The sequence below is a fragment of the Cydia amplana genome, chromosome 15 (assembly GCF_948474715.1).
Source record: "Cydia amplana chromosome 15, ilCydAmpl1.1, whole genome shotgun sequence".
NCBI lineage: Eukaryota > Metazoa > Arthropoda > Insecta > Lepidoptera > Tortricidae > Cydia > Cydia amplana.
The window spans coordinates 251,060-274,393 of record NC_086083.1 but is presented as its reverse complement, the minus strand read 5'-3'; the positions used below and the strand labels follow the sequence as shown (position 1 = coordinate 274,393).

The following is a 23,334-nucleotide window of genomic DNA, read 5'->3' as shown; positions in this document are numbered from 1 at the left end:
CAATATTTATGTTCACAAAGTGTCACGTATATCGCCATAACGCCATAGATAGTGTTTACGTTGGCATCATGACGTAAGCTCAACAAGTGCACAGGGCCTTGACTCCATCAGACCTAACATCTTGCAGTGGCTAGGTGTGGGCATGAGATGATTACTATTTCAACAAAAACAATGTTTCATAGTGGAAGTACCTAAACAATACATAACAACAGAAAACATTAATACCGCAGCCTCATCATACATCATACAGCTAGGTACCTACACAACTCTACTCCGCTGCCCGCTGCGCACGCGCCTCTTAAATCATCAAATAGAGCACTTATGTAAACGCAAACTGCTCATTGTTGTGTTGTATATACTACAGATGTTTATTTATTTTTATTGTGGCTGCAAGATGAGTATGCACTGACTTTCAAATATCAGATTATTGCCTTAACCAATAATTAGATATATGTATATTATTAACTCCGTTGTAGAATACTGAAATTAAAATCTCAAGAGTCTCTAGGTCGGTTCGACAGATTGGGGCAATAAATCATATCGGGTATCAGGAGACAAAATTTTATGACTAAATAGAGCCAGGGAGTGTTACACTGGGACTGGATATACTCAACTGTTGATGCTTTTCCCATAGTTATACTATTGATCGCCGCTTTAATTTCATATTTTTTTGAAGTGTCTGCGAAAATGTATGATTTAGATTTAACGTTGTTTCGTTCTTCGCGTGCTGGGGCTATTAAAGGACAACTCTTTAAAGTTGGAACGATAGCCAAATAAATGAGTCAATTAAGTAATGTAAGCCAACTTGGCTTTCTAGAGGTTCGTGCCCCGAGGTCAGACGTATAGCGCCTTATCGTGACATTCGTGACGCATCGCTTGATTAATTATAATATTAATAACTTTAATTAGATTCATGTATTTTACAACATTTTACACAATGGACTTAAACATTTGACTGCCAAATACGTCAGTCGTCAACTGACGCGCGTCTACAGCCCAATATCAACCTTCGTGCATTCCGACAAGGTTCACGATGACGCGCCGCGCACGATAGGCGTGGGGTTCAAAGGGTCCCACCCCACAAAGGGTCTCACCCCACTGACTTTGCTGGAAAGTAATGAAAAGCCTTCGGCGTAGACATTGAGACAGGCAAGGCTGCAGCGTGGGATGAGTTTAAACAAAGGCCGCTAACTAGGTACTGTCCTGCGGCACCTGACCAAACAACCAGTGACCGGCGATATTGATTTACTGCCTCTTTTACGCTGGTTGACTTTACTGCTGGTTACTTTCGATTACGATAACAAAGATACGCTATTGTCTGATGACACGGGCTTGTTTGTATCAGTATCCGGTTGATTTCTACATTTTACTTCGTTATTGTCTTGTTATCACAATATCACCGAAACGTTCTTAGATAAAACTGATAATCTATCTGATATAAAAATTGAATTAGATTACGATTAGATCATTTGTTTTTCAACCTTTTTCATAAAGCGGTCCATGAAAACATTTCGCTATAAAAGTTTACGAGGTTGAAAAACACTGAAATAGATAGAATCCGTCTAAACTCTAAGCAAACTCTGCACCGATTTGAATAGAACAACGTGAGGGATCGAGTGTCATTATAAACGTCATATTGATATTAATGAAGACATTGCCACACTTTATGATTGCAAATGTCAAGCTTGGTCCGAGTCTAGGTAGTTCAGTTGTCGGGACATTGTTATTTTTTGTATAAAATAGGAATATAGACATAAAAGTGATTTCTGTTGCAGCTTGCGCGCGTCATGTGCCAAGATTCACGACATGGAGCATATATAAGAAAAATATTAGTGCAATTAAATATTTTTTAATAAAATAATGGGAAGGTTTATAAAAGTATTTTTATTTTTTCCGGTGTTGAAACGATATAAATAATGATTTAAAATAATAATAAAGTCATGCATGAAGCTAATTGTGACTTTCATTATTTAAATAGCTAGTTTCGAGGAAGTTACACAGTAGGTAGAAAGTAACCGCCAAATTTATGAAGTGAGTAGTTGAGTACGCGTGCGAGACTCAATCAAATAAATGCTCTCGTTGGTCGCGACTGTCGCGAGCGCGGGTGAGTAAGTTGGGCGCCAATGTAATGTGAGCTCGAGATACTTCATTGGCCGAGCGACCGCTGAGTGGGGGCGCAAAGTCTCTATTCCTGCTTGGATAAAATAATTTTATATGTCTGTCGGCTATTCTCTACAGATCGCATTTCTCAACCTATTCTAGTGAAATATTTTGATTAGGAATATTTTGTCGATTCAGTTTCTGATCACATTTTTAAAATGGCATAATTATAGCCATGGGGTTGCGCTAGCTCTACAGCTCGCATATCCACTAGTAACTTATGCGTTACCGGAGCACTTATACTGGTTGACGTGAGAGCTCGGCGGGCGATCGGAATTTCGCCGCTGAAATAGCCAGCGTATGCGCAGATATCAGAAAAAAAACTGCAGTGACGATTGCTGCCGGGTGTCGCGCTGACTGGACACTGCGCAAATGAGTAATGTATTTTACATATCTCCATAGAAACTGCTTGTCACAATGATAATCAACTTAAAACAACAATTGTTAAGTAGTACAAATGGTAAATTTACCAGAAAATATCTGCGATTTAACCTCCTGAGACCCAGAAGCATTTGTTTTGTTTTTGAATTTGGAACCCTTAGTTAGGTACTCAATGAAAGTTCAAAATATTATTTGGAATATGTACAAAACTTATACGCAGGGACTTAGGAGGTTAACCATAAGTGAAGTTAACAGAGATAATAAAGCCATAGATAATGTCATTACATTTGTCAACGTGACTTGCTTTGCGAATAATTAAATAAAAAAAAACTACGGAAAAATGTCTTGTTTTCTTTAACTCTGTCACTTGAGTACCGTTTGCCAATAAAAAGTGGTACGTTTTCATGGATGATCTAACCGCCGCGCCGTCTCCTCTATTCAATCAGCTACCCAAGGTCCGTTACTTTGTGATTGAAAACATCTACGTGCTCTGTTAAATGAATTCGGAATTGACACCTATTTATCCAGAAATTTCGAGCGCGTATTATATAAATTATATTACATATAAAAAAATTAATAAAAAATAAAATTTGTTTATTTCAGACTTTTACATCCATAGTGTTAGTCTACTTACATCGAAAACTTAGAAACTAGATGTTAGTACCTACATATAAATACATAATTAAAAACAAAAACAGAATTAAAAACAAAAACAGAAAAAGGAGTCACCCAATATACATTTTATACCCTTCCCGTCACAATACTAACCCAATATTTTAACATTGGACAGTCAAGGCGTCCAGCTACCATCCTCAGGATGTTGTTATTACTGTCTCGCACTCGTCTCAGCAAAGAGGCTACCCTCTTGCGTCTGAATGATGGCATGGAATATATATGATATATGTATTAGAGAAATGGCAGCCTCTAGGGAGTCTAAAGTCTATTTTTTTATTCGGTAGACTGAAATGACAGTTAATAGTATGGAATGACATTTCATGTTCATACTATTAACTGTCATTTCAGTCTACCGAATAAAAAAATAGACTTTAGGCCGTTTGCCAAACTCAGTTAGAGGTAGAAAATATTTAAAAAATCATTTATACGTACATTATTAGCAAGATAAAAAGATTGTCACGTCAGGCCGAATAATAAAAGTTGATGCACGCGACGCGAAAGTCCCGTTTAAATTATGGAATAGATATTTTAAACCCAGCAAAGTCAGTAATGTTTTGATTTCCAATTTAAGGTTGTTGAATATGCAGCTACTACAAGTTAAATCAACAGTCTGTTTCCCACGCCCAGTTATTTATATCTTACCGAGTTTACACGATCGATTTTACACACGAATAAAATACACCTGATTCACTCCGATATTTCTATCATATCAACACCGTAGAGCAGATTTAATACTTACAACAAACTTTTTATCACAATTTTAGAGGCAGAAAGAGAGACTGTCCTTACCATTTCATCGTAGATGGTCTGCGTGTCCGCCTTTGCGTCGTAGACAGCGTCGTATGTGAACAGCTTGTCCTGCCCCTTGGGGTTGAGCACCTGCACCGCGCCCCGCTCCGGCGATACTTGCACCACCTGCACACAGATAATAGGTTACACGCAACAGGTCGTTCATGTTGGAAAGTTCTGACAGAAGTGTGAAACCAGGGGTTGCGGAAACCATGACCCGTGCTTACTATTTGGAGCTTCAACAATCTTTCAATGAAGTTAATTTCGTCGAAAAGCATAATTCAGTATATTAGTTGCTGTACTGCAGGTTTAGAATTATCTCAGGATCAAACCCGATACAAGTCCAGATGCATTTTAATTTAAGTACCTATCCGAAATTCTACTATCAACGTGTGGGGTGTGGGTCAGTATGAAATGCAATAATCCCCCTATGTTTCAATTAAGGTGAAACGTTCGGGTTGTTTAGTGTAAAAGCAAAATCTACTGTAACTATTTTCCAACAACTAAGCAATAATGTTGTTTCGGTTAGGTAGTTGTCATAATGTTATAACTTATATCAGAATTATTTTAATAATAACTTCCTTCACCTATCAGTAGTTTACCTTATTATTACCTTATTACGAATCAACCATCACCATCATCCGTCTGTCAATCGGCGGATTAATGTTGTGTTTAGTTTAAGTTAAGGTACCATTCGGATTCAGATTGTATATACCAGCGTTACTGCTGCAGTACTGCGGCGTGACATTGCTGATGATTGCAATGCTGTCGCAAATTCAATAATTCGGGCAGCAACATCAAGTTTCATTTTGCGGCAACAATAAGGCAGGCCGCAGTAATGCATGGTGTAGTCTCAATCTGAACGAAATAACTGAAGGATAAGGAGTATGGGATGCTGACTTATTGCTGACGGAGAACAAAACTTATTGATGAGGTGAAAGATTGCATATTTGTCTAGAAACACCGCATGCGAACAGCTACAGCGCAGCTGTTGAGTGCTCTAGGCTAGCTAGAGTGTAGCAGCAACGGCAAACCAGCATTTTTGGATTTTTCGCAGTAGCAACGTTTCAGAAATATATTTACGCCTCTAAGACAATGACAATAAGGTCGTGTACCTAAATATATTGTTGAAACGTTGTCTTGTAAAGATGTTTGCGAACTCAACCGTACTAAATACAGGGAGCAGGAGCCATGCTGCACTGCATACCACGCATGGGGTGTGGTGTGTGGTCTATAGCCTTTAGTGCTTCGTGATAAATACCTACTCTCACCGCCAGCGGTTTACTATATAGTCCTAATTACTCATCGCTAGTTATAATAATTAATAGTTAATTACGATTGTATAACTAACGGCTTTAACCATTAACCTCCCACGTGTTACGCGAGCTGCCAATTACAAATACATTAGTGAGTCATCGACAGCACATGGTCTCCCTGGTGACAGTTTGTCTATGATACTCGTTTATCGCTCGATAAAGACGTGATAATTTGATAAGGCATTCGACAAGATGGGTGATTCTAAGGTAAGTAATGTAACAGTGTTTCAGGGCTACATTTTTTACATGGATGTTATGAGTTCTTCAAGTAATGCTGGGTTTCCTCAAATCATTCGATTAGAAAAACGGACGATGCCACTCACCATCAGAATAATTAATAACTAATAAGTGATCATGTACTTACATGAACAACATGAAATATACAAAAACAAATTTAATTCATGTCAGCACTCTGATGCTGAGGATATTTCAGATGTCAAAAAAGACGATAATTCATGTCTTTATCACGCTATAAACTCGTTTGACACGAAATAAAAACAAGACACAGCAGCATTTGTCTCTATGAGATACGGATGCTATGTTGTTTTTGACACGCGCCTTCTGAATACCTAATTAACCAAAACTTTGGGAACAAAAATTATTTTATTAAATATTACTAATAATCTATTGTCAGTGATGAACCCTGATACCATGTTGTTAGTGAGTATGATAATATTGATAGGTAATTTATAATGCGAGGGCTGAGCGGTCAAACTCGAAGTCTAGATATTTATTTCATATTAATAAAAACTACAAACGTCATGTTGCTCGACTTATCGGGTTTGACAGCTCAACTCTCTAATTTGTCAGTGACCTTGACACCTGTGTCAGTGAGTGACCATAGGTTAAACTTTGTGGACAAATATTACACCTTGTACACTTTACTTTATTTACTTAAATCATAATTTGTCAGTAATGGATTTCCTTGAGACCACATTAGTGAGTGACCATAGGTCAAACCTGCAGGGGTAAGTCAGCCTCTTGGAACTGATCTCCTGATCCTTTCGACGAGAGACGCTCGTACCATTTTTGATCAGTCGGTCTGACTCGTCGTTTCTTCACCTACAGGGCACCAATAGTGGAAAAATACAGATCTGAATTTCATAGGTACTGAAACAATGCATAAAGCTACAAAACATAACATATATGATGTAGTTTCGTTGTATTTTTTTATATTCGTGTTTCACTAAATACACAAATATTTACGCATAACGAGTACAGTTAGCAGATAAGCTAACTTTGCACCGACATGAACAGAACAAAGTGTGAAAGTGTCATTATATAAACGTCGTATTATCAATATTATCATAGACATTTATTGATTATTGTCATTTATTGCATGGGTACATGACGCACATTTATTTATTATTTGACAGAGTGTGGCTTTGTCATTGTTATTGCAAATACCATGTAGGGGTAGCTTCGTTAGACTCTAAAAATGGTCTTAAATCTGAACATTCTTAGGCATTCAACCTATTATTTATTCTGTGATTCAACTGCATTTTGCTACTAATCAGTAGCTACTATTATCTTATGCATTTTGCAATAACATTTATTTATTATGATTACAAATAATTGTACATTCAAAAAAAAAAAAAACTTATCTATAAAATAAAACTGAATTAATAATTGTCTATCTGCATCGTCAAATATGCGTAAAACCAGGTTAGATTCCCGCGGCCTGACAAATGAGAGAAATAAAAATACATGCGTGCATTCCACACCTGAGTCAGTTATTATAATAGACTGCCAACATGTGAAAATAGATGGACCGCATTACGAGTACAATATAACATTTAAAACTTTCGCGTTTTGAACACATTTATAACCGGGCCTACTATCGCGAATTTATTGGGTATGTATGGTAGGTAGGTACCTTTATATAGCCAAGGGATCTATCTTCGAATGTGTGCGCGGATATAATTATGATGTATGTCGGACTATTGATGATAATATGGATAATTAACATACTTAATATGTGTGGTGGGTGGTTTAAAATTGTTATGTGTACCGTGCGAAAGTAATTCTGTCTGTCAGTCTGTCTATATGTAACCTCTTCACTATTTGTGAAGATGAAGATACACTTTGAGCCCTGGAAAAGACCATTTGAATATTTTGAGTTTTTATCCCGGACATCTATGAATATGGAAAGTGCTAATGAATAATAATGTCATTACTTACAAGGGAAGGGAATGCGTATATCAGACTTCGCTTGTACCTACTACCAGTGGCGTAACTAGGGGGGTGCTGGGGGGGGCACGTGCCCCGGGCGCCGTCCAAGGGGGGGCGCCAAAATGGGCCAAATACCTCCCATAGAAAATGGACCAGCCAAAATGTAGGAAACAGTCATATTTTTTTTTTCGCGACTTAGGGGTTGGTCTCAAAGTAAAAATTGGTCAGTATAATCCCAAAACCTCCCTGGCAACGGAAATGCAGTTATTTTTTAGCCACCCTGTATACAGGGTGGTCCAAACCTAGACGTGAAAAAAATTTTTTTAGAATCCTAGCTCGTCGTTGGTTATCAGAATATACCCTATGTATGTTAGCCGATTTTTAGTAGTTTTCGAGTTTAACTTTTAACTTTTGTTAAGAAATTCCGGGGTGAAGCTTTGCGTTGCTTTTATGCCTTCTAATAATTGTTCGTGGTATTTGCACTGATAACATGAAATAGCGATGGGGAAGTGACCCCATAAAATAATAGTAGAAATAACAAAAGAGGAATTTTGTAATGAATTACTAATTTGGAAGCTTTCCACCTCAGTTCCTTTGGCCGGCGACTCTGACAAATTATGACTATTAAGTATCAGTTTTTTGACCTTTTAAAAAAACGTAGGGTCTAGCAGTTTCTAAAATAACCAAGTCTTTGAAATCGCTTGTATTTTTTATTTATTTAGGAAAGGGCAACATCTAAGCTTGACATGCTTGAACGTAAAAGTTTGTCTTTTTTTCAACTCAGCCAAGTGAGGATGCTGATTTTTTTTTAGCAACTGCGCCGTTTGTGAAGGATTATGTTACAAAAAGAAATATTCATAAAAGTTCAATAGTTTTTTTTAATAAATAATTGCTGCACCCCGGAATTTCTCAACAAAAGTTAAAAGTAATAACAATAAAAATCATAATTCGAAAACTACGAAAAGTTGGCTAACATACATATTCTGATAGCCCACAGCATGAGGAATCTAAAAAAAATTTTGGACGGCAAGGTTTGGACCAACATCTCGTTCTGTGATACTAGAATGCCGTGAAAAACCTGTGTCAGGTATTGAGGTATCCAGAGTTTCGGTGTGGGATCGGGAGAATTTAGTCCAATTCAATCCCACCAAAGCTCAATTTTGCGCGTTTACCGCTAAGAAAACCTCATTTTTCAAGGCACAACCCTTCCCATGTCAGGGAGTATTGGGAGCCTCGGTGTTGACATCTCCATCAGTGACATCCAATAATTTCGTAGCCACCTTGCTGGGTAGGCTGCGCTCGTATCCAAAAAACTCGGTGTGCTCAATAAAGGGAGGCGATACTTTACTCTGGGGCAGACAGATCCATAGGCGTACCCACGGTGGGGCAAGGTGGGGCAGTTGTCCCACCCTGGTCTCTGACCATAAGCTAAGAATCTCTGTTTCAACCGTACTCTGTTACAACGTCCCCAGCCTCCCCTACTTCTGCCCCACCCCTTAAAAAATGCTGCGTACGACCATGGACAGATCCCATATAAAGAGTACCGCTGTCACCTTTGGGCAGGAGCACCTAGATGCCACCTTGGTCCCTTCAAATCAGTCCAAAGGCGCGCTATGAATAGTCTACGATCCCAAACTTACAAGCGATATTGAATCTTCAAGTCTAAGGAGATCTCCAAAAAGAAGTGTATAAGTTTTAAAATGGTCGGCAACGCGCATTACCCGCCCCTGGAGTGTAGACGTCCATAGGATGCGGTGACCGCTTACCATCAGGTGAGTCGTAAGCTTGTTAGCCACCGATGGACTAAAAAAACACTTATTTGTCTAAATCAAAAGTAAACTTTAATAAGTAAAAAGTAACCCTTTCGTTAGTTCATTTCGTTTGGGGGGGGGGGGGGCGCAAATTTGGTGCCTGCCCCGGGCGCCATATCCTCTAGCTACGCCACTGCCTACTACCTACACACGGGCATGACGGGCACGGGCCGCACGGGCCTGGACATGGACAACAATACTGCTGAGGCCGGGTGTGTTGCTTCGTGAACATCGAGCCGTCGCACGCGCCGCCCGCGTATGCAAATGCAGCGTTAATCATATTCAAATAACTGACGAACTGCAATCTTATCGCTCTACGGGTTAACATAATGGGTTTATTTAGACCCAGCCTACTGTTTAGCTCTATATACAAGTTTACACTTAAACGCGACAATAAAGGCTTCGTCACACAGGCGCGTTTTTCGAGCGGGGCGTGAGCGTTTTGTATGTAAAAGCGGCGCGCCCCGCCCCGCTCACGCCGCGCCCGCAAAACGCGCCTGTGTGACGAAGCCTTACAGGTTGACTCTTAAAAGCTGCAAGCAGAGACGTATTTTAAAATTTAGCATCCTGGGCTTGCATTTAGGACGTAATCATATTATGCAGTTATGCATCCTAAGAATAAGATGTACCTACAGTCAGGATCAAAAGTGACGAATAAGACTACACGTCAAAAGTATCCACCATTCTCTAATAGCTTAACAAATAGGTGTGTATAATAGAACAATTTGACTGTAACACTACTTAACAACGCAAACTGACGAGAAATATATATATTTGGAAAATAAATCCATGATGGTAATTAGGTGCTTTTGAAGGGCTTACTTTTGTTTCATCCTATTCAATGATGCTGACTGTACGAAGGCTTAGCTTAGTTAGGTTAGGGAACTACCTTAAAAATACGAGATAGCTCAATTTGGTGCAAGGTAACATTTTATTTCTAATTTTCAAACTATGTACTTACTACAGGCAAAGCAGTAGGTCTTTTTGATAAAAGGTAGTATCTAATAGTAGTATTTAACTTTTGGCAGATATCAGACAGGTAGCATCATAGCATTATAGCATGCGGGTAAACGCGGAGCGTGCAAACTTCTGTTTGGCTTCCGAGCAACAGCTGGCAACGCCTTATTGCCATGGCAATGTCTTTAACAAAGTTTCCTGTCGATACTACGATACCGTACGATACGATTCAATGTAGGCTTGACATGAAACCAACTTTATGGATAATAAGGTTATCAGGCTGAGTTCAAGCAAGCTACATAATAACCATATTGCAATTTTCCAAGTTTTTATTTTACATATTTGGACTATGGTGCTGATACTGCTGATCATTACCAAGTCTACACAGGTATTACCCGCCTGCGTTTTGAAATTTATGTCCCTCTCTTATTTACCTAAATATGATTACATCTAATTTCTTTTTATGCGTTTTTCAAATGGGTTGCTATAAATTCTATTGTAGTGCGATAACTATGTACCGTCAAAATTATAGGTCAATTCGATTTAGTCTTTATGGCCCAGGTTACTTTTAACATAGGCAATATTTTAATCGGCTTGCAAAAATGAGGACAATTCGACAAAAAGCCTTAGAAGTCCATTATCGTGGTTCTTCGGTTTATTTATAATCAATATTAACGTTTTATGTTTGTGTTAGTGTATGTGTACTTTTATAACATGGTATTTTTGTCTTAAACATCTAGGTTTTGAATTTGTCGCCATGTTGTGACAAGTTAGCCCACAACAACGATTGCCACGGTCTCACATGAGATGAAGAATTTGATTTATTTCCCGCACATGTGCAGCGAGAAGGCCGGCCGGTCGGATGATCTATGCCTAAATACGGCGCGTTGTGGACATTACCACCGTCCACTGACAGTTGATAGTTCGCAAACCTTATTGCAATCATATAAGGTCGACCTGTGGTCAGTCAAGAGTGTAGCTCTTAGTACCTACTCACCTACTTACGGGAAATATTCTTAAACAGCTGCTGTAAATCCTTAACTAGTATAAGTTGGTCCGTAGATCCTTATTGACAAAGTTCGGAGTAAGATTGGTCTGTAGTTCTTGATATACTCTGCAAGCTTTTGTACTCTCATTGCCATAGATTTTCTGAATTGATCAGTTCAGTACCCTTACCATGAATTTAACATTGACATATTCGCTAGCGACTGCGTAAACTAACAAATGTATCTCCCTCGTACTGACATTGGTGCAAGCGAGATGACTGCGTTTGAGTTGACGCAGTCGGCAGTCGCTAGCTTTTACGGCCGCGTAAACTCATGGTGAGGGCGGAGGGTACAGTTCTTTTGTTTTGACTTTTGTCGATCTTTGACGGGTGGCATAATCTTTCAATATTTACGATGCGGGATTTAATTTACGCTTGTATGTTTTCGTATCTTCGTTATCAACAACGGAATCGATTGCATCGGATTAAGTATTAACAACGTAGTGGGTACATGTGTATTGTCTTCTTTAATTATTCACGTTGCAGTTAGTTGATGGGCGGTACTCATAGATCTACGTAATATAATATACAAGTAGTTACTACATAGAGTACAGATATAGATATTGTCTTTTAAAATTATTGCTTTATTACAATGATATAAAGGCGCAATGTTTATCTATATCTTATAGGTACGTCTGCTATAATATATGGATCGTATGTGTGTTCAGTTCCTACCTGTCAAAACTGATGGATGTTTTAAATTTTTTACGCGTAGAAAAACAGTATTTACGTACGTTAATCCTACCATAAATGGATCAACTGTGGGTAGACAAGACACCCTGTATGAGTGTGTAGTTTAAATTTAAACAAGGGATTTTGAGATGACTTATGTTATGAATAACATGTCTTATCGTACTCTGTCCAACGTAGTTTTATCTTAAGGCGGGTGAATCATAGAGGCGGGATGAGCACTGATATGCACTGAAAAGTAGAATAGCACTTGTAAATGAATACTTTTGTTGATTGACTATGACTACTCCATGGGGAGGTTTCTACGGCCAGATTTGGTCCGTGAGGCCTTATTCTAACCTGCGCTGAATGAAAAGCGAAGAGCTAAAGCACGCTAAAGGCTTGTCTCGATACAGCGACAGGTCCACACGGACCTGAACGGAACGGAATAAAACGTCAATGTCTCTTTATCACTCTTCTATATAAGTGCGACAGAGAGTCTTTAGCGTTTCGTTCGCTACGGCGCAAACGATTGGCATCTTGACTAGGCCTCCAGCGATCTTTAACATTTTGCATTCGCTTAGTAACTTCTGCTGCTGATTGTACCTAACTTACCTACTTGTTATTTCAAATATAGTCATTCAGGAAGTTTCCAATAAGTACCTATGCAAAGAAAGGGAAGTAACCAAGTAACGTAACTAACTGCATTATTTACTTAAACTATTCGCATGTAAAGCTGCTATTCACGTTCACGTGCGCCAGCCGTCGTACCTATTCAGGGGCCAGTGAATAGAACCCTTTATGAGGAAGTGGACTTACATACTTTAAACTAGTACAGTTAGAAGCAGAAGTGGCTAAGCGGACCATGTGTCCAAAATGATCTGCACACATTTTTATTCTCGTCAATAAAGGACACGTCACTTTACCGTACCGTTTAGCCAGTGCCAGGCCGAGCCCTTGATCAGGGTAGAGCGAAATCGGGTTATGGCGCCCTTCAATGAAAAGTTTTCAAGCGTATTTTCCACACTCGCGTCTTTTAAAACTTTTTTCTCATTTGCCATTTTGGCGCTTCCTTGCCATCCGGCGCCTAGAGCGGCAGCTCCACTCTCTCTACCCTAGATCCGGCCCTGGGTTTAGCTACTTTTTCTGCTGACTAAGTACTCAACGGTTCTTCGTACAGTACAGTACAGACTACAGACCTGCTGGATTGAGACAGTCTGTACCTGTACCTTTATTTCTCAAAAAATACTTGCCTACTTACTCAAAACAGATAGCTGCCTTCTGCTGTTGAGTAAATAGGTACTCGAACCCAGTTTAACACTAAAATACTATTAGCTGCTAATAGTTTTCACTTTCAGAAAGGTGAAGGACACAGAGTCATGGCCACTTGTAGTTTTAATTTTACCCAATTTCTAAACGGCTCAAGGGCGATCGATTCAGCCACTAATTAATCAGCAGTTAGCTGAATAATTTATTATGAGGGCCATTGTGTTGTGAAATAAGGAGGCTGTTAGTAGGTATAATATTGTACTCGTTTGCATAGGCGTGAATTTGCAAGGAACGTCGTCGCGGCCCACACTGCATGAGCAAAACGGACCATAGAGCATTGCACGATCATAACCATACTATTTTGAATTAAGAATCCTATGGTCACATCGCGCGTCCTTTTAAATTTCCGAACCGGGAAATCGGAAACTAAACTACCTACCTACGTTCGGCGCGCATCAAAGCGTGAACTTCAACAAACATAAACACGATCGCGTGCCTTTTCAGAACATTGCAATGATAACTCGCATTGTTTGAGTCTGCGCAAGTCATAAACAAAATCTGAAGAGGTTCCTTTCCTCACCTCATCGTGACCCTCGTTTTTCTCGCGGTTGGACAGCGGCCTGCACCGCACCACCACCTTCACGCACTCGTTGAGAGCCGTCCGCGGCCGTGCTGACGCCGACTTCTCCATCGCACCCTCGCAACAAAGCGACGCAGTCACCGGTATCGATCCATCCAGGGTGTACCCCACATCACCTGTTTCTGCCACTACACATTAACTGATCACGATTATTGTACACAGTAAAATAAATTAACACGTAATAAAAATGGAACAGGTTAATAAATAATTAGAAACGTAATAAAAATAAAATTATCGTAAATTTCATTCGGGAAAAACTGCACTATACCGCCACTAGCGGCTTTTATCAATCAACTGATTTCCTTCTTTCAATTTTGACGTAAGGCGAATGTTGCTATAAAAAAATGTAAACTGCCGGTATTTGCATCATAATTTTATATCGAGAAATCGTGTTCAGTGTATACATAAAACTCAAATACTACATAAAACTATAAAACGTTATCTTTTTGCTATAAATAAATTGATATCCGCATACTTTATTAAAACTGTGAGAAAGGCTTATTTTACTGTGGCAAATCAAGGCAATGTTGCGTTTGGTTCATGCTCTATACAAATTAGTAAAAGTGTAAGGTTTAATTTTTTGTTAATGTAAGCATGACATTTAATATTTGGTTTATACTTTCTTCTCGTCGCGCTTTTATTTTATAGCATATTTATCAAGTCCTATATATTATAATATACTAATCATTGATCAAAACCCACTGGGAAACGGGATCTAGAAAAAAAAACGGTTTTGCAACGAAACGCTATTATCACTATCAAATTTGACGTTTAACATGGCACTTGACAGCCTGTTGTTGAGTTTCACGATTCTCGAGTGCCTTCTATGTCGAGTGCAGATTTTTGATTTCGTAAATAAAACACAAACATAAATATTCCGAAGTTCATTCTGTTAACGCTATAATGTCTACAAGCTTAACAATCAACTTAAAGAGACCCAGCAAAATATATCATGAGGGGGTAAGAACAATTATTTGAAAAGGTTGACACCTCCTTATTTAGTAAAGTTTACGTATATTATATTTAAACTAAATAAAATCTTTCATAAAATGCAACTATACCAAGAATGCAGCCGGTACAAATGTGTCCACATGAGTTTAATTAGTTTCGTCGAATCGTCAAATCCAATTTGTTTTGTTTATTATAGGAAGTGATCGCCGGCGTGGTGGTGGTGGAGAGCCCGGGCGACACGCGACACGAGGGCCTCACGCTCGTGGCCGAGGGTGCGGTCAATCTGCAGTTGAGCTCCAAGAATATAGGCCTCTTTTCAAACACCTTGAAGGTATATTCATTCATTATTACACACTAAGCCCACCAGTTGGTAAAAGTCGTTGCTGTTTACATATTGCTGACCATTTCAATAACTTGTAAGGTAGAATTTTTTAAATTGGAATGTATAGTTGATTACCTACACAAACATTTTTACAAGCCAACATTCCAAAAATATATTTACACAATCTTGTTTGTGTGTTAATGAATAAAAAAGACGGCTTTGAACAGTGTAACTACATACCGCCAGGCGTAGCTCACTCCGCGATTTCGTTGCTTTGCTACAGGTAGCTAAAAGTACATCCGTTCCACACCAATTTTGGGGAAAGCCATAAGCCGCGCGTGGCGCTGGCGCCACCTAACGGCCATATCTGTGCTGATCGTAACAGACGCGTTTTGTTAGAGAGTGAGTCTTCTGTACCTAGTACTATTATTTATTCTGTGATGCCGCACATTGTCATCTGATCATCTCAGCGAAATTACTTACAATACAGTACAGGTTCATCATTAGAACCTATCATGGGTGCCCTCATTAGCACAGCACTATCATTCATAATGTCGCGCTTTTAAAGTTAGTATTTTAGTATCAATAAAGTGTTTATTTTCTGCAATATTGTCAGTTATCATTATGTCAAGCAACCACAGAATATAATTTGTGCATGTGACCAATATGTGACACACTAGCAGGCCATACATCAATTTGATCCTTCGAGTCGGTTAGTGTTTTTCGAGTGTCTAAAGTGCAGTATCGAATCCTCACACAACTTTGGTGGAAACGCAGTTTTAATTTGTATTCTAAACGCAGAAATTATGTTATACTGACAAATTAACAGTAAGTTTGAAAACCTGTTTGTTTATTATGTAGTGTTATTTTGAAAATCCCTTAGGTTATACTGATACCTCTGAATCAACTTTTTACTGTAGGTATTTTTTTCCAGCCAATCAACCTGTTAAATACATCAGTAGAGTTGGCTCCTCCAGGCAAGATCCCAGGCGGTGTTACAGAGATCCCATTCGAGATCCCGCTGCGGGCGCGGCAGGCCACGTCTCCGGGGTACCCGGGGCTGCTGGAGACCTACCATGGGGTGTTTGTCAATATTATGTACACACTCAAGTGCGGGATGAAGAGGTCTTTCCTGAATAAGCCGTTGAATGCCAGCTGCCAGTTTTTTGTGCAACATAGACATGTAAGTGTGACTCTGAAGTGTGAGTCTATTTTAATTGGTTCACTTAAACACTTTCCTTGTTAGTCAAAGTTAAACATCTTGATTTTTCAATTTAACAATAATACAATACACTTTTGAAAATAATGTCTAGTAGCTTGTCCCCAACAAAACTACTGTGGTCATATAACAATTTCGATCATTTAGTATGGCTCCAATAAGAAGGAGTGATGAATTGGCAAAATGGTCCCTTGATATGTTAAGAGCTCATGTAGGAAACTTGGCGAAGTAACAGTTTTTCATAACTATAAGAGCTTGCTTTGTTATGACCCATTATATAAATATTCGTTTTGCAGCAAGAGCCCCCAGTAGTGAAGCCAGTGCGCTGTGAGATCAGCCCGGCCTCCGTCCGCGCCGGCGGCGGCGCGCGCGCCCCCATGCCCGCCTTCACCATCTACGCTGAGATCGACTCCACGGTCTGCCCGCTAGACAAGCCCCTCACCGGCAAGGTACTACAACAGCCACCACAAGAAAAAAAACTAAAGCCGGTTCACTGCAGTGCAAACTCTGTTTTTTTGCTGTTGTATATTCAGCAGCACGAAATTAATTAATTTTTCCATTTTAATTTACTTTTATTTATAAAACCAAAGAACAGGCCAGTTTCAGCACCTCGGCACCTTACTACTTTGCTAACTGTAGTGTTATTTATTCTGTTATGTTGTTGTAGATTCGCGTGGACGAGTGCTCTGTGCCGATCAAGTCCATCGAGCTGCAGCTGGTACGAGTTGAGACCTGCGGAGATTCTGAAGGGTTTTCGAGGGATGGTAAGAATTAAAAACATCTTTATATTTTGAAGCCTTTTAAAGCGGAAGTTTTTCATAACCATAATAATATTGCTGTATTATCCGGTAGAGCTCCCCACCTCTCTGGTGATGCGATTTGACTTATGTCACCAGATTACTGAAAATAACACTTGTAGCGAAAGTGTGTAAGGTTTTATTTTGAATGAATTTGTTTCAAACTCAATTTTTTTTTATAGACAGTGTTTAATTTTTTGTTTTATTTATGTGCAGCAACGGAGATCCAGAACATCCAAGTAGGAGAAGGTGACGTAGCGCGATCGAGGGACATCCCTCTGTACATGGTGTTGCCGAGACTCTTCACCGCACCCACAACCGCAACCGTGCACTTCAAAATCGGTGCGTCCTGTGTGTAGACACCCTTACTTCCGTAGTATTTTTTTTTCTGGTTCGTTATTGCATATAGATGGTCAACCAAATCTTGTCAGTAGAAAAAGGCGGCTGAAAAATGTAGGCGCGAAGGGATATCGTCCTATAGAAAATATGAATTTCGCGCCTTTTTTTACTGACAAGATTTGGTTGACCAAGTATATTTTTCCGTGTTTCAGAATTTGAATTGAACATCGCCGTGATTTTTGAAGATGATTATTTAGTGACAGAAAATTTTCCTATACTGCTTCTGCGAAGTAGATAGCGCAATAGAGAGCGACGTGGGACCAAGAATATTTTTAAGAGCGTTTATTTACATACAACGTAGTATTTACATTTTGTAATATTGATGTTAAGTTTTATCTTTATTAATTTATTTTAAATTCATATGAAGATGAAGATAATATATAGTTTGTCAAAGGACTGTCTCATTTCAAACATAGACATAGAATCATACTAGCTTTGTCTTACACTAGTACTAGCACCCGAAAGAAAATGTTGAGTATAGTTTTGTTTGTTCTTATTTACTGCCAATTTGGTTTAACCAACTATAAATAAAGACTGTGGCATTTTAAGTTCGTTTCCTAGTCCATAGTTTGCAAGGTTAGAAAAAAAAATAGACATTGACAGATGGATGACAATTGTTAGCTTGGGATGAAAAGTGGGAAAGTAAACAAATAAAGCGAAATTCATTGTTTTTAGTGTTTTATTGATTAAAATCAGTACCTAATTAGGCAGTTTTATAAACATGCTAGCTGGCGTTGTAAACTAAAAGCTAATTTTACAAGCGAGCACAGTCATGTATCATCCTAATCAACAGTTCATGAATGGATACACTTATCCCCAATTTTTCGGTATTCCAACCGAAACTGTGTCATGTATGCAACAAAACACAGCAAGAGCTTCATCTTCAAGTTCTGACGATGCGTCGGATCCGCCAGCAGCGAAGGCAAAACGTGAAAAAGCGGTCAAAAAGAAGGCGAGTGGTGATGGAGACGGAAAGAAGAAACTGGATACGTCGGGGTTCTCGATAGAGGAGCGCATAGTGGCCGCGGCCTGGGTACACGAGCGCTACCACACGCGCACCTCCATGGGACAGGTTGGTCATTTATATATTGTTGTTATACAATACAAGTACAAGTTTATGTGCAGATCACACAGGATTCTGCTGGGCACGCAAATCTGAGGCCATATTTTAGCCATTGTGCAACAACAGTTAAAGAAATGCACTTTTAATTAATTAGGCGTCTGCATAATGTGTAGGTTAGGTTTCTGAGGAGCTAATATTTCATTAGACATATAAGTACATATACAGTAAACCTGCATAAAACATTCTAAAAGGACTAGACGATAAACGTGAATATTGACCATGAAAAAGCAGGGAAAACAGATTGCAGGGACCAATGTAAAATAGTATACTATTATGTATTTGTGTGCCGCAGTTAGTGTCGGTATTTAAAAGTCGGTTGTTTACTGTCTGCTTTGCCATAATTAATTAATTTATTACATTATAATAAAAAAAATTTTTAATTAATTCATGTAACCGTAATTTCATGCAGATAAAACAGCAGTTTGAACTGCGTTTCGGGCGGCCGGCACCAGCCAAGAACACGCTGGTAGTGTGGGAGCGCAAACTCTTCGCTTCCGGCTCCATCCACGACGCGCCGCGCGCGGGCCGACCCGCCAAGAGGTAAGTGTTGGCGCAGGTTCAGGTACTTGCAAGTCTAGCTCTGTAAATAATTTATTTACTAACAGTCACATTGGTGACAGTGCCTAATTTGTTTTTGTAATAAAACATGGCCATTAAAAAACTTCCCCTGGCAGACAAAATCCTTAATATTTTTTATCATGTTGTCACCCTGAGGCTTTTACTAATCGAAATTTGACATATTTTGGTATAGGTTTGTGTGCAGCTAGGCTAGGTAGGTAATTTAGAGTCTGTGCCCTAGTTATTGCAGTTAGCATATGCATATTGCGTTGCCCCGACAGGAAGCTGGAGCCGAGCGAGGTGTCGGAGTCGCTGGCGACGTCGCCCGCGCTGTCCGTGCGCGCGCGCGCCGCCGAGCTCAACGTGCCGCGCTCCACGCTGCGCGCGCTCATGCGCCATCTGCCCGGCCCCGGCGAGCCCAAGCCGGGTAAGGCGGACTACATGTGCAGTGCGGACCCGCATCAGTGCTAACGCTCCATAAATATCACCACTCTCTACTCTTTCGCTATATACGAATCCCTGAATTGATTCTGATGAGAGGTAAAAGCACATACTGTTCAACTTTAGATGTAGCCAAAGGCGCATAGCCGTTTCAAGGTTGCTTATACTCGACCGAATCAGGTTTCTAACTCCCGATATTCGGTTAGGAATATGTATGCTAGCTCTTGATAATTTTTAAAAATTAATTGAAACCAGATATTGCTATTCCTTTCAGCGAAACCAAAGGCGCCACGAAAACGCACCAAACCCACAGTACCAGCGCAGCCGCTCTTCTAGCCATCGGCAGAGACAAGAAGTTAACCCTTTGAACGCTTTACACACGCCAAGGTCACGGGCGCAAGCGAGCTAATGTAAATCTTACTTGGAAGTGTGAAGAACTGTGAAGGTTACTTGACAGTGTACGCCATAACATTTGTGTTCATGGCGCTGTGGGCGCGACTAGTTACGACGCCTTAAGTGTTCTTGGCGTTCAAAAGGTTAAAGGTCCGTTTATATCTACAGATATGGAGCGTGCCGTGGCACGCGTGACAGACAAAATGATATTATTATGTACCTTTGGTTGAAGATTATTTGTAAGGATAAAAATATTTAGAATATTTGTTGCCTAGAATTTAGGTAGATTATCATAAATATGTCATAATACACTTTAGAAATAAAAGACATAATTTAAAACAATTATGTATATAATTATTGTAATATTTATCTAAATAAACACATTATATTACTATTTTTATTTGAAATCTCTTCGTCTGATTGTAGTAAACACTCATTAAAATAAAACTGATGATATTATTGCTAAATTCACACACCATCATTATATTGAAATGACAGGTAGTTCTGTTTTATTTAAAACAGCACATGAAAACATGCAAAACAAATGTATAGTAAAAATAGTTCAATAAGCAGCAAAAATAGCTAGTCAGCACTCAGCAGTAGCACCGTTGGGCAAGCCGGGAGCTATCTTACCGGTCATTATCTTTAGGAAAAGGTACTCATTGCATTTCTTAATTTGGGCTCGCCTGTTGTAATCGAGTGCTATGAATGTCCCGCCACAAGCCAGGGTAGGTGTTCAGAATGATGCACACACACTCTTATTATCTCTGCAGTACAGTTGTGGCTTGTGGCCTTCTTGATCTCACTGTGGGACTAGGTCGATCTGTGAAATATTGTCCTATCCTCCTAAGGCCCAAGGTCCTATCTATAGTACCGCTTCAGCAGCAATAGTTGCTAAGTGGGAGAGGTGTTCAAAATAATCTTGACGCGACTTTATTGTTAAAAGAATAAGAGCGCGTTAAGGTAATTATGAACGCCTCGCCCGCTTAGCAACTTCTGCTGCTGACTGTACTAGCGACGTATCTATACCATAGAGTAACTTATACATACTGTACCTTAAACTGTTTTTGACAAGTTTGCACAGACAATCAAATATGACATTGATACATCAAGGCGGTTTGTTTACAAAGGGCCTACCGGGAAACGCGAAATCGAAACTCGGTTATCAGAATATGCAAGAGTGATAGAGAGGTTAGATAACAAAATATCGACTCTCGTTTGCGGTAGACCCTTAGATTGTGACTTATTCTGGGAGTGGCGCCACCTACGCAGTTTCGCGTAATATTCCCTATTAGTTTATGTAGCTTCAGATAACATAGTAAAAAAACAGTGAGTTTAAGTTTATCATACAAAACTTGTTTTTGCTTTATTTCGTTAGTTTTATAAAGTGGAGCTATATCTTTGAGCTATATACATTAATTACAGGACTAGATATGTACAAAGTTTCATTACAATCAGAGGCGTATTTACAAATTTGGCGCCCCGGGCCATTTTGATTTGCCGCCCCCCTTCATCAGTGACGATATAGTATTTTATGCAACCGTTGTTTAAGAGAGGTCAAAAAAGGCGAATGGCGTGAGTAACAATTTGAGGCGAAGCCGAAAATTGTTAATAAAGGCGCCACGAGTATTTTTTGACTCAGTTAAACAACGTTGCATACAATACTTTTTCTACGACCAAGCACTTACTTTGAAATAAAATTGTAAATTTAACAAATATTTTTAATTCAAGAAGTAGCAAAAATGGAGGGTACGGGCGGGAAAAGAATGAATGAATGAATGAAATTAAAAAAAAACATGTCTGTGGTTCACTTATTTGTCAGAGGTGACATTTAAAATAAGGTTGGCAACACTGTATTTCATTCAATATTTTTTAAGTGGTCATTACACGAAGTATCGTAAAATCGCCAAAAAGATACTGCGTGTATGCACAAATTCTTTTTTGGGGAATAGACTAAAGACATGTCTTGACAACTATAAGGTAGGGTTTTAAAGGTGTGTTAGGTGTGTGCACGACCCTTTAAATGACAAATAAAAGTACGGGAGTAGAAAAAAGTATTTTCACCTCAGCAGCTCGAACAAGGGTACTTTGCTTCTTAAAAACAGTGAGCAAAATGCGATTTTGCTCACTGAGTGAGACAAAATGACGTTCAAGTGACTTTATAGTCAAATGTCATTTCAACATGCGGGGTTAAATACAAGTTCGAAATACTTGGGTTCTATTATCTCTGTCACTTTCACACTGTTAGCAAAAAGAAACAGACAAAAAAATGTTAAAACCACATTCAACGGTATATTCACGGTTTATAATAGACCCCCGAAAAACTTCAGACCGCATCGTTTCAAACCACGTACGAGTATGAATTCTTAATAAGTAATTAATAAAAATAAAGTTTAAGATTTGATAAAAACTAATAAAATACTATATTTTAGGTATTCTACAATTCTCTGTTCCCCTCCAAGCTGTAGCTAGTCAAAAAGACCTGGGTATCACTATTTCACATAATTTGAAATGGGACACGCATATAACCAAAATCACCAAGAGAGCAAATTCTATGCTGTATATTTATGATTCGGAAAGCATTCCATGTAATTACTAAGGACCTATTTATCTACATATATAAACGTGAAAGACCTGACTGACTGACTTAAATCAACGCACATCCCAAACCGCTGGGACTAGAAAGTCCAAATTTGGCAAGTAGGTTCCTTATAAGGTCTAAGGGTCCACTAAGAAAGGATTTTTCAAAATTCATCCCCTAAAGGGGTGAAATGGGGGTCCAATTAAAAAAACTCTCCTGCGCGTGCGAAGCTGCGGGCAAAAGCTAGTTAGAACATATAAGTCATACCTTAGTCCTTTACTTGAGTATGCTTTTCAGATATGGTCCCCCTACTTTAAAAAGGACATCACATTGCTGGAGAAAGTTCAGCGAAGAGCAACCAAAATGGTTATTTCATTGAAAGACAAGCCATACGAAGAACGGCTTCAGGAATTAGGTCTTACAACATTGGAGGACCGATGGAAGCGAGGCGATCTTATCGAGACATACAAAATCTTGTCTGGACACTACAATGTTCCTAATATTATAGACCTATACACATCAAGCCAGAATGAAGAAAGTTAAGAGGACACTCCAAAAAACTTGTCAAACCTCCGTGTGCTAGTAATCCTAGAAAACACTTCTTACCGAATCGTGTGGTAAATGTGTGGAACTCTCTACCAGAAACTGTTGTTAGCGCACCATCGG

General features: G+C 39.2%; 3 protein-coding genes across 4 annotated transcripts in view; 2 read left to right on the top strand and 1 right to left on the bottom strand.

The window, feature by feature from the left end:
* The window catches only part of LOC134654755 (kinesin-like protein Klp68D), a 70,770-nt gene extending 56,586 nt beyond the window's left edge, over window positions 1-14,184 (bottom strand). Inside the window, exons 1-3 of the mRNA XM_063510226.1 lie at window positions 13,825-14,184; window positions 6,282-6,383; window positions 4,006-4,131 (exon numbers count right to left, since the gene is read on the bottom strand). Of these exons, the coding sequence (XP_063366296.1) occupies window positions 4,006-4,131; window positions 6,282-6,383; window positions 13,825-13,935 (339 nt within the window). The 5' untranslated portion in view covers window positions 13,936-14,184. The remainder of the gene's footprint in view (window positions 1-4,005; window positions 4,132-6,281; window positions 6,384-13,824) is intronic.
* A 543-nt stretch (window positions 14,185-14,727) lies between these two features.
* LOC134654692 (vacuolar protein sorting-associated protein 26C) lies at window positions 14,728-17,928 on the top strand. Of its 2 annotated transcripts, XM_063510168.1 has the most exons (7): window positions 14,728-14,844; window positions 15,032-15,166; window positions 16,092-16,340; window positions 16,673-16,825; window positions 17,044-17,140; window positions 17,390-17,515; window positions 17,725-17,916. In XM_063510168.1, the coding sequence occupies exons 1-7, from the start codon at window positions 14,788-14,790 to the stop codon at window positions 17,808-17,810; spliced, it is 903 nt and encodes a 300-aa protein (XP_063366238.1). In that variant the 5' UTR covers window positions 14,728-14,787; the 3' UTR covers window positions 17,811-17,916. The 2 variants fall into 2 exon arrangements, with proteins under 2 accessions (XP_063366238.1, XP_063366239.1); XM_063510169.1 differs by lacking the exon at window positions 17,390-17,515 and having other exon boundaries at window positions 17,725-17,928.
* A 265-nt stretch (window positions 17,929-18,193) lies between these two features.
* LOC134654754 (uncharacterized) lies at window positions 18,194-20,030 on the top strand. Its single transcript, XM_063510225.1, has 4 exons — window positions 18,194-18,644; window positions 19,105-19,235; window positions 19,535-19,680; window positions 19,969-20,030. Exons 1-4 carry the CDS (start codon window positions 18,345-18,347, stop codon window positions 20,028-20,030), a joined length of 639 nt encoding a protein of 212 aa, XP_063366295.1. The 5' UTR covers window positions 18,194-18,344.
* The last annotated feature ends 3,304 nt before the right edge of the window (window positions 20,031-23,334 follow it).

What these genes read in the sequence shown, in the direction of transcription:
- LOC134654692 (XM_063510168.1), top strand. Translation starts at nt 14,788, where the DNA reads ATGTCTACAAGCTTAACAATCAACTTAAAGAGACCCAGCAAAATATAT. An exon ending in GCAAAATATATCATGAGGGG is followed by an intron (nt 14,845 to 15,031) that starts GTAAGAACAATT and finishes TGTTTATTATAG; the next exon opens with GAAGTGATCGCCGGCGTGGT. An exon ending in TTTTTGTGCAACATAGACAT is followed by an intron (nt 16,341 to 16,672) that starts GTAAGTGTGACT and finishes TTCGTTTTGCAG; the next exon opens with CAAGAGCCCCCAGTAGTGAA.
- LOC134654754 (XM_063510225.1), top strand. Translation starts at nt 18,345, where the DNA reads ATGTATCATCCTAATCAACAGTTCATGAATGGATACACTTATCCCCAA. An exon ending in CGCGCACCTCCATGGGACAG is followed by an intron (nt 18,645 to 19,104) that starts GTTGGTCATTTA and finishes AATTTCATGCAG; the next exon opens with ATAAAACAGCAGTTTGAACT. An exon ending in GCGGGCCGACCCGCCAAGAG is followed by an intron (nt 19,236 to 19,534) that starts GTAAGTGTTGGC and finishes TTGCCCCGACAG; the next exon opens with GAAGCTGGAGCCGAGCGAGG.